This window comes from Rhinoderma darwinii, chromosome 2 (genome assembly GCF_050947455.1).
Source record: "Rhinoderma darwinii isolate aRhiDar2 chromosome 2, aRhiDar2.hap1, whole genome shotgun sequence".
NCBI classification, from domain to species: Eukaryota; Metazoa; Chordata; class Amphibia; order Anura; family Rhinodermatidae; genus Rhinoderma; species Rhinoderma darwinii.
Window position 1 is genome coordinate 25443121 of NC_134688.1, and position 19289 is coordinate 25462409.

At 43.8% G+C, this 19289-nt stretch overlaps 1 protein-coding gene across 1 annotated transcript in view; it reads left to right on the forward strand.

The window, feature by feature from the left end:
• PANX1 (pannexin 1) overlaps positions 1-12511 on the forward strand; it is a 57960-nt gene extending 45449 nt beyond the window's left edge. Inside the window, exons 2-5 of the mRNA XM_075851484.1 lie at positions 2152-2291; positions 7292-7506; positions 9330-9988; positions 12015-12511. Of these exons, the coding sequence (XP_075707599.1) occupies positions 2152-2291; positions 7292-7506; positions 9330-9988; positions 12015-12094 (1094 nt within the window). The 3' untranslated portion in view covers positions 12095-12511. The remainder of the gene's footprint in view (positions 1-2151; positions 2292-7291; positions 7507-9329; positions 9989-12014) is intronic.
• Positions 12512-19289: the final 6778 nt, after the last annotated feature.

A 19289-nucleotide genomic window follows, 5' to 3' on the forward strand; every position in this document is an offset into this window, starting at 1 on the left:
TGTACTTTTACGCAGCGTATCTGCCCTGTGTGAACATGGCCTTACAGATACTGTAAGCTGTCACAAAGCTCAGTGAGCACATACAAGCTCTTAAGGCCTCAAGCACACACCCGTTGCCAAATATACGGACGCGAATCATGCGTCCGCGAAACATGGACCACACATGGATGGCTTCCGTGTGCAGTCCATTGTTTTAACGGACCAAATGAATAGGGGGGACGAGACTGATCTGCAAAAAACAGACCGGAATATGACCTTTTCTATTTTTGGCGGAACAGCCACATGGATCCGTAAAAAAAAAAAAAAAAGACACAAGCGTGCATGGCCCCATAGAAATGAATGGCTCAGTGTGCTATCTGTTAGCACACTGACGCATTTCACTGAAGTGTGCTGGAGGCCTTAGTGTAACACCTCATGCACACGACCGTTGTGCCACTCGGGCCGTTTTTGACGGCACCCGATAGTCTTCACGGAACGATTCACATTATCGGGTCCATGAAAAATTATCCGAGTCTCCGATCCGAGGAAAGATAGAACTTGTCCTATCTTTCCTCGGATCACTGACGGGACTCGGCCGGCGCACACGGTCGTGTGCATGAGGTGTAATCGTGCGGCCTGTAGCAGGGTGACAAACACAATATGCACACACCATGCCCCTCATTCTTCTCTCCCCCCCCCCCTCTGTCCTTCTAATTGCCATTTTTTTTAATATTTCTATTCCAGTTGAGAATTGTTCTTTTTATGCCTTCCATGTGAGATTGTGCTTCACTATTGTTCTTTCACCAAGAATATTGTGTGTATATATATTTTTTTCACTTATCTCGCTTGTATACTTTGTATTCTGTCTGATATGAATATACACTTATTGGTAGAAAGTTGTCGCGTTTGGTGGTGGACATACTGAAGGTCTAGTTTTTATACAGAGGGAAAGCTCCATTACTAGGGAATGTCTCACGTATTTGACTTTAGTTTCCGTAATTAGATGTATTTATTTTGTATTTTTTTAAAAAGTCCCTTTGAGGCGGCCATATTGGAGACACACGCTGCTGTATTGTCGTTCTGGACAATGCAGCAGGTTGTGAGTGCTTTATGGCAGGCACAAAAAATGGGAGAAATGTTTACAGATTATTACAGTCTCCAGGACGGTGAGGAGTACAGACCCTCTCAGAGACCATGGAGCTGCGTACAGAGCCTTATCTGTGTATATAGTGTTACTATCCTGCCTTAGGCCCCATGCACACGACCATAAAAATAATCTGTAATTACGGTCTGCAATTACGGACCCATTCACTTATATTGATCACGGACACCTTCCCGTATATTTGCGGAAGGTGTCCGGGCCGTAGAAGTGTAACGGAAATTATGGGACATGTCCGTTCTTTTGCTTTGTATGGGAGCACGGGCCGAAAATGCGACTGGCTGTCCGCGGCCGCCCATGTCCATAATCACGGGCCGAGATTACGGGTACAGCCACGAGCATGGGGCCTAATCTAAGCCTTCGGCAGTACTATAGAGCTGTCATTAACTCAGCCACCCTCTAATGATGAGATGACTTTGTACATCGTGTCCCAGTCTATGCGGAAAAGCTGACAAATGAGCCACAGGATGCCGATGAATCTGGCGTACACTAAAATCGATGGGAGTTTGTACCTGGCATTGTTTTCTGACATTTTTCTAAGTTGAGAAGTAGTGGGAACTTTTTATAAATGAGTGGAACTGGTGTTTCATAACTATGGCGTTCAACCACAAAACTACATTTTTCAATGTATTTTCACCAGACGACCAGCGTATATACATTTACAAACGTACCATATAGTGCTCCAAATCCTCTTCCTACCACTAGGGGGAGCTCAGTGCATATGCATTTATGCAGCTACTATTGAACTCCATGGGAGATGTAAAATTTCTGGCAGTCTTGCAGCAACTTATTCCCATCTCCTCATTGAAAAGCCATGCCGAGCATGCACGTGTATGGCGGCGTTGAGAGAATTGTAAGTATATGGGCACCTTATAGTATATTGACACCACTAGAAAAACTGTGTACGTGAAATAAGAACAGAAGGGGTACATTCTGCTGTGAGTGAGGCTCCACTCTGCCCCCTTGTGGCTGAGAGCCGTTACTGACTAACTTGCTCTGTGTTTTGGTGACAGGTGCCCAGATCTCCTGCTTTGCCCCCAGCACCTTCTCCTGGAGACAGGCCGCCTACGTGGACTCTTTCTGTTGGGCAGCCGTCCAGCAGAAACACCTGTCACACAGCGACTCCGGGAACATTCCCCTGTGGCTTCACAAGGTAAGACGTTAATCCCAGCATGCACCGCAAAGAAATGCGCTAATTAAAAATAACACGAGGCTCATTTGAATATTTCTGTATTAATTATCGGCCGGAGATTTGGAATAGAAATCTCTTAAGCCAAAGCAAGTAGACGGTTCCTGCACTTAATGCCGAGCCATAACCCCTTTCCGCCAGACCAGGAGCTGAGCGCTCCCTCCGCTTTAGTGAATATTTTTTTCATGCCGTTTCACTAATTGTAGAACGAACCTTGTTTTTTTATGGGTCAAGTTGTTCATTTTTCAGGTCCGTACTTGGTAGCATTTCTTTATATACATTTTATACGATGGCGGAATGCATAAAAAAAGCAATTCCGACAATGTTTTCTATTTGATTTTTTTTTTACAGCGTTTAATGTTCATGATAATAGATGGCATAACATTATTTTACAGGTCAAGTCGAGTGCGGAGACACCTAATATGTATATGTTTTAAACTGTGTATTGACTTTTATTAAATAAAACTTTTTTTATTTAAATATTTTTTTTCGCTGTACTTTATTTTTGGTAAAAAAAAAAAAAAATAGTAAATATTTTTTTAAAGGCGTTTTCCAGCCAGTAAAAATTGACGGCCTAGCCTCTGTAGAGACCATCAATAGTGGATTGCTCGGGGTCTGACAGCTAGGACCCCCGCCGATCAGCTGATTTGAAGGGGCCGCATCGCTTGTACGAGCGCTTCTTCCCCTTCATTCCGGTCACTGCTCGTACTGTGAATCGCTGACACACTTGTAGCGGCAATTTACAGTATTACAGTCTTCTCCCAATGAAGTGAATAGGAGGAGGTTGTAATACTGGGAATCGCATGTAAAATGCGCACACACTTCTTAGGGCATACCTAAGGTACCAGGCTACCAGTTTAAGGCTGTCCGAAAAACCACGGGTCCGTTGCGGTCCGTCGGACCACAAAAAACTCTTGTTGTGCATCTGTGTGTCATGAGGACTCACGGATCCACAACAATTCACCAGTATCGGTGTATCCGGAAAATCCGGACTGTAAAATGACATGTCCTGCGTTTTTGCAGTTCGGATTTGCGCCCCTTGCACCGATTCGTTCAAAACTACATTCATGTGCATGGATCCTGTGGATAAATTGAGTCCGCAAAAGCACGGTGGTGTGCAAAATACCAAAACTAAAATACTCCCGCCGGTGATTGAGCCCGCATAGTCACTGTGACAGGCATGTACCACGTTGTGTAGAAATGACATCCCAGTGATGGCGTACAGGTACGTCATGGTGCGTTAAGGGTAAGGATGCAGACCGGCACCTTCGTTTTTTTATTTTACCAGTTATAAATGTAAAATATCTTTTTGTTGTGGTCACGTTCTTCAACATGTCCGGGGAGGAGGAGCAGAGCTGTCCCATCACCTGTTGTCAATGGTGCAACCCTGTGCTATCTGCCTCCAGCAAAAAAACAAAAAATAAGATTAAAAAAATGTTTTTTGTAAGAAAAAAAAATAAAGAATATAAAGGGGTATCCTGGGAATGGCGTAAAATAATGAATCAGCGGATACTCCGGTTCTGGAAGCTCCTCCAGCGGTCACATGCCGTTCATTGCTCACATGCCGATGTCGCCAATCCCTGACCTTAGTCATGATGTTGCCATGAACGGCACGTGATCAGTGAGGCCAGCGATTGGCTGTAGCGACAGCTGCAGGGTATAGGCTATTTTATTACTTGACACCATCCTCTGCCTCTGATTTCACATGTCCTGGATGGCCCTTGACTTTATGAAGGGTCTTAAACCCCATCCACATGCATTGTACTGTAAATTGCTGCAGATTATTCTGCCACGTGTGAACTAACTTTTATTTTATTTTAGGTTTCTCTATATAATAATTCTCAAACTACAAAATGGAAAAACTGGCCTTGTTGCCTATAGCAACCATCAGAACTGAAATGAAAGTGAAACCTGCACTGTGATTGGTTGTTATAGGCAACAAGGCCAGTTTTAGGCTGGGTTCACACGAGCATGTTCGGTTCGTAAAGGACGGAACGTATTTCGGCCGCAAGTCCCGGACCGAACTCAGTGCAGGGAGCCGGGCTCCTAGCATCATAGTTATGTACGACGCTAGGAGTCTCTGCCTCTCTGCAGGACAACTGTCCCGTACTGTAATCATGTTTTCAGTACGGGACAGTAGTTCCACGGAGTAGCAGGGACTCCTAGCATCGTACATAAGTATGATGCTAGGAGCCCGGCTCCCTGCAGTGTGTTCGGTCCGGGACTTGCAGCCGAAATACGTCCGTCATTTACGGACCGATCACGCTCGTGTGAATCCAGCCTGACTGTTAGACAGTCTTGCCTATTACGGTGAATGGTGTAATAAACGATGGTGGGATTGATTTTATGATGCGTGCTGCCATTAATAATAAATTGATATGCATAATAAAAATCTACAACTCGTCTTGCACAAAACAAGTTATGTCCGTGTAATAAAAAAATTATGACTGACAGAAAGCGGGTTGGCAAAAATTTAAAAATGTTGTGGTCCTGAACGCCAAATCTGATTTTGCTTTACGGGGTTACATTAAAGGGGTATTCCCATCACAGACAGTCACGACATATCGCTAGGATATGCTATCACTTTATGATCGGTTGGGGATTAACTGCCGGGACCCCAGCGATCCTGACAATGAAGGCGCTGCGGCCGCTTCTAAGTTTTTCCCTGCACAGCGGCGCTCCAGTCCACCCAGATGTGCAGGGATCTGAAACACGGCCTCATTCACTTGAATGGGGCTGTGTTGCAGTTTCTCACACAGCGGGTGGTCGGGAGCGCTGGCCGTCGGTTTACTACTGTTTACTACTGTGACCCGTTTAGGCTCAAGATCGGACCTCAAAGGTCAGACCCCGGCCGATCAGCGAGTGATCGCATATCCTAGCAATATGCTGTGACGTGCTATGATGGGATTAATTCTTTAATCTGTATCTAATCATGTGGAATATTTCTGCAGTTTTGGCACTAGGTGGCAGTGTCTCGCTAACGTCACTATCCTATAAGAAAGTCTATCTGATGGGGTTTAATATTTAAAGGCGGCCTTAGATTTCGATTAGTTTCTCCTACAGACCCAACTCCTTCATAAACACGCACATGCATGCTATTTCAATTGGTGGAGAGATAAGTGGAAGCCTAAATATCTGGCACTGCTTATCTCTTGGAAATAGGATCTGGAAAGTATAATAAAATACAGGGTCTATAGACAATAGGTTTAAATCTGGTATCTATGGCAATTTGAATAACATTTTCCTTAGTTTTGCATCCTCATACTCTTGTATATGGACTAGTACAAAAGCCGCCTCACTGTGTGATGTCATCAGGGCTTATATGTTTATTAAAATGCCGCCACTAATTATTATCTCACCATTATATTCAAATCTGTGATGTTAAATAAGTTCCCTGGCTGCTGTGGTTTATATACCACCAAGTGATTTAACCAAAATGTAACTTTAAGAGAAACGTCAATCGGATATGAAAATTCTCCTATTTGTTCAGGTTTAAATAATTATTCCTAGGGGGCGATATTACATTATCTAGTTCTAACACCGGATAATGGCAGAATGGCCTTGAAAATCGACAACCATCTTTGTGGACCAGAAATGTGATCAGGACAGTTGTCAGTTCCCTTCCCCCACTCTATGGCAGCTCATACAAAGTACATTACCCAGCAGGGGGCGACAATGAGCACAGGAAAAAAACTCCTCCCAACGTAATACGAGAGTGTGAAATAATCGCTCCACTATAGTGCATGATGGGAGGGCAATTTACTATAATACAATTGCAATATATTTATTTATATATATGTGTGTGTGTGTGTGTATATATATATATTATTTTTTTTTTTTTTTTTTTTTTTTTAAGAAAAAAATCTTTACCATCTAAGTTGGGAATGATTAATCCACCACTTACAATAATATCAGCTGTGACCAGAATTGCTTTAATCAACCCCTTTGACATTAGGAAATAATAGGAGTCACCTGATTGGGAACCCCTCCCCCGTCAACCCTGTAAGCTACAATAGAAAGCCATGCACAGAACCAAAGCTTCAAATAATGTGCCAATTGCAAGGTGCAGCGTATCTTGCCGGGTCACAACCTATAAGTCACGCCTATACTATTAGATCATGCGGGCTGCCCTGCACGCCACACCGGACAATGGCACACTAAACTCTCCCAACATTATAAGACCTGGCTGCATTCTGAAAGAAGTGTATACGGTAAACTTCTCCATGAAAAACTTGAGTTGTTATTTTATTGAGTTGTTATTATATTAGTTATTTTGGCCAAAATACGCAAGCTCGCAACCCAACCTCAAGGGTCCTCTTCGTCTTGCGAGTCCCTACGCTAGAACTTTTTGTTCCTTACATAAAAGCAATACACAGTAAAAAGGGGGACAAAGGAGAGCCTCCCTAAAGAGCGTCTCTGGAGGACTGCTGGCATCTTTCATTACATGAGTGCCCATTGATTTCAGTGGGCACCAATGTTGACCTGTAGTTCCTTGTGCCCTTTAGAGGAAATGGCCCACCCTCCATCTATACAGAACAGGACATATCATCAATAAGGTTAAATAGGTTGGTTGTTAATGAAGCCATAATTAATAGACCTTAGGGGCAAGTGATTGGCTCCAAATGGGGTTGCCTTCTGTTAGATGTTTAGGGCAGATTATTGCATGAGAGCCCGGGCCCCCAACTAAGTTCTCTTTGGTACTCTGGTCAGCCAGTGCCATCCTGGTGGGCACTGTCGAAGTCTTTAATTTCTGCAGGGGAAAGCGTGCCTGTCACAGCTCATCATTGGTGGGACCTGGTCACTAAACCGAGGTTGACCAAAGTGGACAGCCCCTTTAATATTAAACCTTAAATGTTACCTAATGCGTAAAAAGAAGATGCGTTAGTTTAGTGTGTAGTCAATGATGGAAGGTGTAGTGTGGTCCATGGCAAGTGACTGATATAATACTTGTTCCCTACCTGCAGTTCTTCCCGTACATCCTGCTCCTGGTGGCCATACTGCTCTACCTGCCGCTATTGTTCTGGAGATTTACTGCGGCTCCTCACCTCTGCTCAGACCTGAAATTCATCATGGAAGAGCTGGACAAGTCCTACAACCGAGCCATCAAAGCTGCGAACAGCAAAAGCACCAAGAAAGAAGCTGCCACTGTCCCCACATTGAATGACACCGCATCGCAGAGGTAACTGTAACGCCAAAAAATAATAATAATTCCATGGGTGATACATTTGTTAAAGGGGGTTTCTGGCTTTATGTAAATACGAGTAAAAAAAACAATTTATATTGTGATATACTTACCTTACCATTGGTTAGGCCTCATGCACACGACCGTAAAAACTCCCGTTATTACGGGTCGTAATTACAACCCGTAATAACGGGCTCATAGACTTCTATTGGCGACGGGTGCCTTCCCGTTTTCTCACGGGAAGGTGCCCGTGCCGTTGAAAAAGATAGAACATGTCCTATTTCAGGCCGTAATAACGGCACGGACAGTCCATAGAAGTCTATGGAGCTCCCGTAATGACGGATGGCTACATGTGTGCACCCGTCATTACGGCAGCGTTGCTAAGCGACGTCAGTAAATAGTCGCTGTCCAGGGAGCTGAAAGAGTTAACTGATCGGCAGTAACTCTTTCAGCACCCTGGACAGTGACTACCGATCAGAATAAACCTGTAAAAAATAAAAGACGTTCATACTTACCGACAACTTCCTGCTTCCTCCAGTCCGGTCTCCCGCCCGTTGCCTTGGTGACGCGTCCCTCTCGACATCCGGCCCGACGTCCTGTATGACGTTTCAGGCCATGTGACCGCTGCAGCCAATCACAGGTCAATCACAGGCTGCAGCGGTCACATGGACTGCCGCGTCATCCAGGGATGTCGGGCTGGATGTGAAGAGAGGGACGCGTCACCAAGACAACGGCCGGGTAAGTATGAATTTCTTTAACTTTTATTACAGAAAGGGCTGTCCCTTCTCTCTATCCTGCACTGATAGAGAGAAGGGGCTGCCGATTAGTGCAGTGCTATTTTGCCGCCAAAAACGTGCCTGTAAATACGGGTGGAATACAGGTGACACCGGACCCATATTTACGGGCACGGGTTCGTAAATACTGGTGCAAAACGGGTTGAATACGTGTGGCACCGGACCCGTATTTACGCCAGTATTTACGGGTGGGAAAAAATACGGTCGTGTGCATGAGGCCTTACCCTTTCCTCTGCCCTCCACTGCTCTAGCAGCTTCAAGGGGACTCCTCAAAAACTTGAAACCTCCTTGAAATTTTTTAGGTTTTGGTAAACCAGGAAGGGGTTTAAAACATACCTTCAACTACAAACATAATTTAATGTTTAGGTCTGAAATTCAGTGGCGATTCAGTGTATGTTCTGTATACATAGGCCCATTTTTGGATACAGAGCTCCAAATCCCATGCAGAGCTCTAGGGTAAAATTCTACAAATCTGGCTACCTGCGGCCATCACTAGGGGGAGCTAAGTGCATACAGACTTATTATTGAGTTTATTGGGAGCTGTATGAATCCATATGCAGTGATCTCCCCATAGTGGTGACTGCAGAGCCTTGTAATAATATACTATGAATGAAATCCACACAGAACTTTGGAACTAAAACTAAAACATGTTTCTATTTAGAGGTGCAGTTTATAGGGATTGTCCTATCTAGCCTCACAGGAAATCAGTTGATCGTAGCGGATCTGGCAGTGGGAACCCCGTCAATCTGCTATGGTATTACCTGGTGTTCATTCAAAGAATTGCCCATCATGTAATAGACGATCATCTGAGTCCTCTAAGCAGGAGCCTCTCCAGTTTAGCTAATAGATGCGGGTCTCGAGTTGGGGACCTCCCTCTATGACATGCCCTAATAGGGCGTATGGACAGCGGTTGTCCTAATGGGACAACCCCCTTTTAATGTCAAATTTCTTATGAATGTGATAATTGAGAAGCCATTGACTACTGATTTGGTTTAATGAACATATTTGATGCACATCCATCTGCAGCACGTGGGAGATATCAGAAGGCCACGTCAAGTACCCATTTGTGGAGCAGTATCTCAAGACAAAGATAAACTCTCGTAATCTGATAATCAAGTACCTCATCTGCCGATCCTTGACGCTGGTGATTATGTTCTTGGCCTGTATCTACCTCGGCTACTACATCAGTCTCTTCTCCCTGACAGACGAGTTCAGCTGCAACATCCGCACCGGCATCCTGAAGAATGACACTACGCTCCCGTCCTTAATCCAGTGCAAGTTGATCGCGGTCGGAGTGTTTCGGCTGCTCAGTTATATCAACCTGATAGTCTACTGTTTTGTAATGCCCTTTGTCATCTACACAATGGTGGTGCCTTACAGGAAACGCTCCAACGTTCTGAAGGTGTATGAGCTGCTGCCTCCCTTCAGTGTTCAACAGTGTCACTCCAAGAGCTATGACGACCTCAGCCTCTTTCTTCTATTCTTGGAAGAAAATATAAGCGAGCTAAAATCTTACAAATTCCTCAAGGTGCTAGAGAACTTGAAGGACACGGGAGAAAACTTTGACACCATGCAGCTTCTGACATCCTTGGGAACTGTAAAGACGGACGCGGTCGATGGAAAGCAGTCAGCGTTTAAAAGCTCAGCACTGCCTCCTGCCGCGCAAAATTCTGCCGAGCTTAAAGGTAAATACACGCACGCATTTCCTGCTTAGGCTATGTTCACACTGAGTTTTTTGCAGGAGGAATATCTGCCTCAAAATTCCGTTTGGAAGTTTGAGGCAGATTTTCCTCTCTCTGCACTCTGATTGGACATTGTCAGTCTCTGTAGGGACTAGGGATGCACGATGCATCGAAACTTCAATACTGTTTCGATACCGTGCACCCTGAAACGGTTCAATACCGTTATTTCATGTATTTCGATACCAAGCTGTGCGGCCGCACAGCTTAGTATTACTAAAACATAAATGTTGTTAGAGCGGGGCTGAGGCTGTGTAATACAGTCATTGCCCCGCTCCTGAGTCCTGAGAAGTGCGTGCGCGGTCAGCATGAGGTGATGTGACCAGCACTGCACTAATGATTGCCGGCTCTGAAGACAGAACATGGCGTGTGCACTGCAAAACACCCCCATGTTCTGTCTTCAATGCCGGCACCACAGCTCATCAGTGCAGCGCTGGCCGTAGCCCAACTCTAATGGCGGAGATCAGAGAAACCTCTCATCTCCGCCGATATTCCCCTGAATGCTGCGATCAAATCTGACCGCAGCATTCAAGGGGTAAATGAGATGGGGGGGATGCCCTTTGGATTGCATCACGGGGAATCCCTGTGACGCGATCAAGGGACATACCATATATGGGCAGACAGCCCAGGGTCCATTGAAGGACCCCAGGGCTGTCTCACCATATTTCCTGTTAGGGCATACTTAGGTATGTCCTAACAACTGCCTGTGTACTATCTGTATATAGATATGTCAGTACATTAAAGTAAAAAAAAAAAAAAGGTAATGTTAGATTTAATTTTTTTTTTTACAATAAACATAGTCTCGATACATAAAATATACACATATTCTGTATCGTCGCATCTTTTCTTAGGACTCTGATAACATGTAGAAAAGTTCTACATGGGAAGAGGTGGTCGTAACAGTCACCTGCAGCTTCCCTTCTCTCTTCCTGGGAGTCAAACTTTTCATCCTGCTCCCCAAGTGCTGCACCCTGAATATTTCGCCTAGAGATTTGCTTTGTGCCTCATATCAAAGCCCGGATTCTGGCCTTTAATACAATACCAAGATCTAAGCTATATTTTAGTTCTGGCAAGTAATGAACATCGGGGCGCATTATAAAGGGAAGAGTTAAGGGGAAAAATATGATGTTTTCCTTAAAGCGTACCTAACTTTTCAGGGGGACTTTTCAGAATAAGCTGTCCTATGTATGTGAATCGGGAATAACACCATTTATATGGCTTGTATTCTGCATTTTTTTTAGCAGTTTTCCCCTCTGCAGGCTTTATCTCTAGGACGGAGCCTAATGACTATTATGTCTTCTTCACACAGAAGAGGAGAATCCTGCTCACCTATATATATTTTAGATAGATAGATAGATGCTGCAGCAACATGGTGGAGATTTTGCAGTAGTAATGAGCAGTGTAGCTGGGAATCCAGCACTGGGGTGACATAGAAATCTTACTAGGAAGCTGCAGCATGTTTGTGTCTTTCTTTCTCTGCACCCTCCTCCTGCTCCACCCTCCCCTCTCTATAGACTTCTATGGGCAGCGTGTCTGTGTCTCTTTCTCTCTCTTCTCCCTTCTACTGCTGCCACCTCCCCTCTCCATAGACTTGTATTAGCAGGCAGTGAAAAGACACACCCCCACCTTCTGCAGTCCTTCAATTTTGCTCTGTAACTAGGGATGGATTTCTATTGACAACAGGGGTTGGACAGTAGATTACAGGAAGGGAGACACCTAGTGGTGGTAACTTCACACAGATTTTGCATGGATAAAACAACAACATTTTAGCCGTAAGTAAATTACAAAGTTGATCTATATCGGGTATACTATTAGATTAGCAGAAGTTGTTTGAAAAGTTAGTGTCCATTTAATATATACCCAGTGATAAAAGTTTATGCATTCTTGCCATGTTCTTTAGAATAAGAAGGATATTTGTATAATAAAGTTATAAAAGTTTGGATTTATGCTGCGCTGCATTCCATCTCTACAGATCTGACCACAAATGACGGAGTAAAGACGTCTACAGATGATAAGAAAGTCAGACAGAGGCTTCTAGATTCGTCATGCTGATCAATGCCTCAACCTTTCCAACCTTGTTTACAGCAGCCACTGCAAGTATTCACTGCACGGACAGACAGCCGAATGTAGCCGGCACTGAACTACTACTACTCAGGTCTCACTAATAAGGGGCGATGAGAAGATCGTGTCTGTTCAGAAGACTTAATGTGAAGCTGTACCTTTAAGACAGCAATCGATTATATGCCGCTTATGTCCGGGGAGTCTTTGCAATACTATTATGAGCTGTCAATCAAACGACTACAGACTGACCAGTTTTGCCTTTAGGTATACAATGGATCAAAAAAATGATGGCGTCAACACTGGAAATGACAACCTGGGTAAAAACTGGTAAAACTGTATTATAAGTGTTTTTAGAATGTTAATTAGGTTTACGTTAAATTTATTTTGTTTAAAAAAATAGCACTGAAGCTGCGGAAATGTTTTTTTTTATTGTTATATATATGTCTGTATGTATGTATATAATATATATATATATATATATATATATATATATACACCTAGATAACAAAATATGTATGTGTGTATATATATATATATATATATATATATGTGTGTGTGTGTATACACACACCTAGATGGCAAAATAGCTCTTCCCTAGGAGGAAGAAAACTGTCTCTCTAGTGCCACCTATAGGTGACTATCCTGTACGTTAATGTCCGACCATTTAAAGAGCTATAAAACCTGTTTTGGGCTGGGAGTCATACCACAGACCAGGCAGCACTGTTTCGAAGATGTTGCTCCGCATCAGTACAAAGTAGGATTCTGGTTGGCAGTGTGAGATGAGATGTGGACTGCCTCTAGGTGGCACTAGAGAGACAGTTTTTTCCTTCAGGAGGAGAGCTATTTTGCATACTTTTTTTCCCAGGGAGCACTGCCATAAAAACTCCCTACTAGCTGGATCTCCACAAGGAGAATCCGTACCATCCAAGAGGCAATACACCTAAGTTATAGTTGTCCATATTTGATCGACCCAATTCTGAGTAGGGGAATCCACTTTAAGATTTCTTTTGTTTTTATTTATTTATTTTTTGGTACACTGAATATCCTCCAACCCTTGTAACATTTCTCATTGAAGGTATCAGATATTGCCAGCAGTAGGGGTCCGCCAGTTAAGACCACAGTTCATTAGAACAAAGGGGCCGTGGCCCTCCCTTTGTGTTTTAAATATGAGCAGCTGAGGATCAGTTTTGTTGCACTAGAATGGATGTAGCAGAGTTGAATTTGTAATTTAGCGCATATAGTGCCATCACTTGTACACTAAGTTTACATAAGGTCCTATGTAAAACCATACGGAGCACTTTTGGATATCGCATAGAGCCGAATGACAAACTCAGACAGTATGCAGGGTCAGGTATAGCATAAGTCAGGAGAGGCGGCAAACGGGCACTAACGGTTGGTCAAACAAAGGGTCAGGCCAGGCGGCAGAGATTCGTCACAGGTCACACAAGTAAGAGGTCAGGGCAAGCGGCAGGTAAGAATAGTCAAAGGTACAGGCAGAGGTCAATTACATGACATGCTACAAAGTAAAAGCAGGGAATCACTAGGCTAGCTAGGATGAACATAATTTCTCAGGCAATGTGTCAAGAAAAGGGAGGACCCTTTATACCCAGGGAAAACTGGGTGGATAGTTTTGCACGCCGGCCTTTTAAGGCAGGTAGACTAAGTCCTTGCACTAGGAGACACAGAAACCAGGCCAGGTGGTGAGAATCGGCGGCGTCAAACAGCCATCAACAGAGATTGGAGGAGCGCTGCCGGCCCAGAGCTATGGAAAGATGCCAGGATCCGGTAAGTATATAGTTATGGCAGAGAAGGGCAGCCATTACAGGCATTGCATCTCAGCCAACTGCAATGCCAGAACCTACCAATGGACATGGGTGGCACTGTTTCTGGAAGAAATGGACATGGGCAGCACTGTTTCTGCGCTCTTCCTCTTCAGTTATATAGGGCTGGGCTCTCCCTCTTCTTCAGTTCTGTAGAGCTGGGTTCTCCCCTCTCACTGTGTAAGCTGCAGGTTCTCCCTCTTCTTCAGTTATATAAGGCTGGGCTCTCCTTCTACAAATGGGGCATTTGTAAGGCTCCTTCTGAGGAGGCAGAGGCAGTGAAACAATAATCTCTCTATACAAACTATGATAGGGAGGGGGAGGAGCTGCAGCAGAAAGGACACACCCCCTGATCTGCCAGCCTGAAGAAAATCTAGCCGAGCAATTGGAGCAATTAATGGGGAGATCTCTGGATCCATGTAAGATACAGGGCTGATTCTAGAAATGGATTGTCATGCACTATTTTATGTCTGATTTTCTTTGGTTTTATTAGTATTGGGACAACCCCTTTAAGGTGCCCATACACATTAGATAAGACTCGGATAAACCCACCCAGTTTGGTGGGATTGGTTGACTTTCTTATGTGTATAGAGGGGTGTTCCAACTTTCCCCTGACGGCAGATGTCGGGAGAAGAAATAATTGGATATGTTGGATTTCAACATGCTCGATACATTGTCCCCGCAGCAAATAAGCTGGCAGCGGCTTTGTAGCCCTCTCTCCTTTAACCCCTTAACGCAATATCACGTAACTGTACATGATAAGGGCTAAGGGGAAGTATGGAGTGAGTTCACGGGCTGAGCTCACTCCATACACAGCGGGTGACGGCTGTGTTACGCAGCCGACACCTCACTGCAACGGGCGGAATCAAAGTTCAGTTTGTATCCGCCCGTTTAACACCTTAAATGTCGCATTCAATCGCGACTGCAGCATTTAAAGTGTTAGAATCGGGGGGTGCCCCCTCATACAAGCCATCGCGGCGCCATCGGCCGGTAACAACGGTTGTTATGGCAGCCTCGGGGGCCTAACAAAGGTCTGCCATTTTTGTACTCCTATGAAGCTCTGCCTCCGGCGGGACGCTGTCAGAATCATGATATACTGCAATACATTAGTATTGCCGTATATCATGCAAGCGATCCAAAGATCGCTGCTTCAAGTTCCCTAGGGGGACTAATAAAAAACAGTTAACTAAAGGTTTTTTTTATGTTCCAAAAAAAAAAAAAAAAGTATTAAAAGTTCAAAAAACCCTGGTATCGACGCGTCCGTAAACATCCAAACTATCACAATATAGCATTGTTGAACCCGCTCGGTGAATGCCGTAAATATATATATAAAACACGCAAATCGCTGGTCTTTGGTCATCGTAGTGCTCCAAAAAAATGAAATAAAAACTGATCAAAAAGTCGCATAGACCCCCAAAATGGTATCGTTGAAAACTACAGCTCGTCCTGCAATATTTAAGCCCTCACTTCGCTAAATTGATGAAAAATTGAAAAAGTTATCCCTCAGAATATGGCGGCAAAAAAGATTTGTTTAATTTAGCAAATAGTCTTATTTTTTTAAAAGTGGTAAAACAAAACAAAACATATAAATTTGGTATCGCCGTAATCGTATCAACCTGTAGAATAAGGTGAACATGTCGTTTTTACCGCCTGACGGATGCCGTAAAAACAACCCCCAATATATAGCGTTTTGTACAGCCATGAATATTTATATTTGGTTTTATCAGTGTAGGTAAAACGTACTCCTTTTATGGGGACCCTGTAATCATGATGTGCAAGCAATGCAGCCTCCTAGTGTTTTATGACCAGATTAGCTCTGCTACATTTGGATCTTTGCAGTATTACTGGCCCGTAAATACTTGGCCGTAACTCATCCCACAAACCCCGCTTAGAGTAACCTTTACATAGATAATATAGACATTGTAGTGCAATAATGTGTGTGTATTGTGCATTTAGAAATTGATGGAAATGTGGAGTTGACTGTATAAATCCATATGCAATAAGCTCCCCCTAGTGGTGGCTACAGGTAGAACACATTTTATCATTCAACTTTAACTGTGTGAAGGGAAGTAGAAAAAAATGTAGCTCTTTTTCAGAAAAACTGTTTTGACCCTCTATGAAGATATATGCAGTTTCTGGGACCACTAAAAAACAACAAAAATTGGAAAAAAAAGTTTAGTATAATTGCTATCAAAATTCTTTGGTGCATGCATTATGTATTATAACTGCATTGTTCAATGGTTAGAAGCCACTTAACTTTTTGTCTATAAATACATAGGCAGAGATTGTACGATGTGACCATATGACTTGATATTATCTTGGCAGCATCATCACTGTGGCCAATTGTCACTCCAGAATGCAGAAGAACTGGGAGTGCAAGGGGGGGGGGCAGAGAAAAATGTTGAGATTAAGGGCCCATGCACACAAACGTGCTTTTGCGGCCGCAGTTCCCCCTGAAAATCCACGGGAGAATTGCAGCCCCATTCATTCCCATGGCGCCATGCACACGACCGTAGTTTTTACGGTCCGTGCATGGCCTGAGAGCCCGCACCGCAGAAAGAACGGACATGTCTTATTACAGCCGTGTTCTGCGGTCCGGGCTCATTGAAAATAATGGCCGTGGCCATGTGCATTGCCCGCGATTTGCCGGCGGCTTGCGGCTGACAGTCCGCAGCCGGCCGACCCGAAAATCACGGGCGTGCACATGGCTACGGTCGTGTGCATGAGGCCTTAGTATGGTTTAGTCTTTTCTCACACATTTTTTTGCAATTTGGCAGGTTTGTTTTGCAATAATGAGTAAGTCCCGGAACTCTCCTTTAGGCCCTATTCAGATGGTCATAATGTGGCAGCATATCAATGTCCGAAAGTCCCGGCCCAATCAAGGGTCTAATGACTCGGACTAACCGCATCGTAATATGGCTGATAATATGCAGCCACATTATGGCCGTTTGTATGCGGTCTAAATTGGCATCATGGGTGGTTTGGGGCCCCTGACCCTTATTTCCAGGGGGGCCAAGACAATCCTCAATCCACACCTGCATTATGGTTAAGATTTGCCATGATCTGAGCAGCATGAAGTGGGTACTTTACAGAGCACCATAGCTTTTTTGGCTTGGGTTTTGGGGGGGGGGGGGTCTTAGCTCATAGACCTCAATGAGCTTCTGACCTATATGCCATGTTAGAGGATATATTTATGTGGATTTACCCTTTAAATATTTGTCTCACAAAGACTTTTTTCCGGACATATGGACATCATAAAGCGGAGCGCTTCTAACAACGAGCTGTGGGGGACCCAGCCCATTAATTTTAATGTTGGGCGTGTAATACTACATTTCTCCTGCAGTGGCCACTGTATGGCGTGTGCAACTTCTCCTATCGATAACAGCTGATCGCTGGGGTTTTCTGGAGCCGTACATGCAACAAACACCTAATCTTCCAGCCGATTAATTTAAAAAAAAAAGTGTTGTCATGAGTTCATGACAACCCCTTTAATTCGTGGATTTATTTTTAGCACTACTGGGATTCTGTACAATATAGAAGTTCTTATTTAGATGAGGTTTTGCAAAGAAGATTCTGCCCACCACAAACACAGCACCTAGCGGCAATTGCTTGTTAGGTGGCTGGATAATACAGAAAAAGCTTGTTCATGAACATTTAGGCACATGTGGTCTTTGTGCTGCGCTATGGTTTCGGATCGTGTAAATTTTTAGAATTGTGTTCTCCGTCATAGGCGCATTTTGTAAACGGGTAATTGGGAAAAGATTATTTTTAAGTTTAAACCGTTATAATTGCACATATTTTATTTCTACACTGACTGGGAACAAAATAATTCTCTCATTGCTGTCTATTCCACAGGAGCAATGACTAATGTCGATATTGCAGTACATACAGTGGAGGAAATAAGTATTTGATCCCTTGCTGATTTTGTAAGTTTGCCCACTGTCAAAGTCATGAAAAGTCTAGAATTTTTAGGCTAGGTTAATTTTACCAGTGAGAGATAGATTATATAAAAAAAATAAAAGAAAATCACATAGTCAAAATGATATATATTTATTTGCATTGTGCACAGAGAAATAAGTATTTGATCCCCTACCAACCATTAAGAGTTCAGCCTCCTCCAGACCAGTTACACGCTCCAAATCAACTTGGTGCCTGCATTAAAGACAGCTGTCTTACATGGTCACCTGTATAAAAGACTCCTGTCCACAGACTCAATTAATCAGTCTGACTCTAACCTCTACAACATGGGCAAGACCAAAGAGCTTTCTAAGGATGTCAGGGACAAGATCATAGACCTGCACAAGGCTGGAATGGGCTACAAAACCATAAGTAAGACGCTGGGTGAGAAGGAGACAACTGTTGGTGCAATAGTAAGAAAATGGAAGACATACAAAATGACTGTCAATCGACATCGATCTGGGGCTCCATGCAAAATCTCACCTCGTGGGGTATCCTTGATCCTGAGGAAGGTGAGAGCTCTGCCGAAAACTACACGGGGGGAACTTGTTAATGATCTCAAGGCAGCTGGGACCAGTGTCACCAAGAAAACCATTGGTAACACATTACGCCGTAATGGATTAAAATCCTGCAGTGCCCGCAAGGTCCCCCTGCTCAAGAAGGCACATGTACAGGCCCGTCCGAAGTTTGCAAATGAACATCTGGATGATTCTGAGAGTGATTGGGAGAAGGTGCTGTGGTCAGATGAGACTAAAATTGAGCTCTTTGGCATTAACTCAACTCGCCGTGTTTGGAGGAAGAGAAATGCTGCCTATGACCCAAAGAACACCGTCCCCACTGTCAAGCATGGAGGTGGAAACATTATGTTTTGGGGGTGTTTCTCTGCTAAAAGCACAGGACTACTTCACCGCATCAATGGGAGAATGGATGGAGCCATGTACCGTCAAATCCTGAGTGACCACCTCCTTCCCTCCATCAGGACATTAAAAATGGCTCGTGGCTGGGTCTTCCAGCACGACAATGACCCGAAACATACAGCCAAGGCAACAAAGGAGTGGCTCAAAAAGAAGCACATTAAGGTCATGGAGTGGCCTAGCCAGTCTCCAGACCTTAATCCCATCGAAAACTTATGGAGGGAGCTGAAGATCCGAGTTGCCAAGCGACAGCCTCGAAATCTTAATGATTTACAGATGATCTGCAAAGAGGAGTGGGCCAAAATTCCATCTAACATGTGTGCAAACCTCATCATTAACTACAAAAAAACGTCTGACTGCTGTGCTTGCCAACAAGGGTTTTGCCACCAAGTATTAAGTATTGTTTGCCAAAGGGATCAAATACTTATTTCTCTGTGCACAATGCAAATAAATATATATAATTTTGACAATGTGATTTTCTTTTATTTTTTTTAT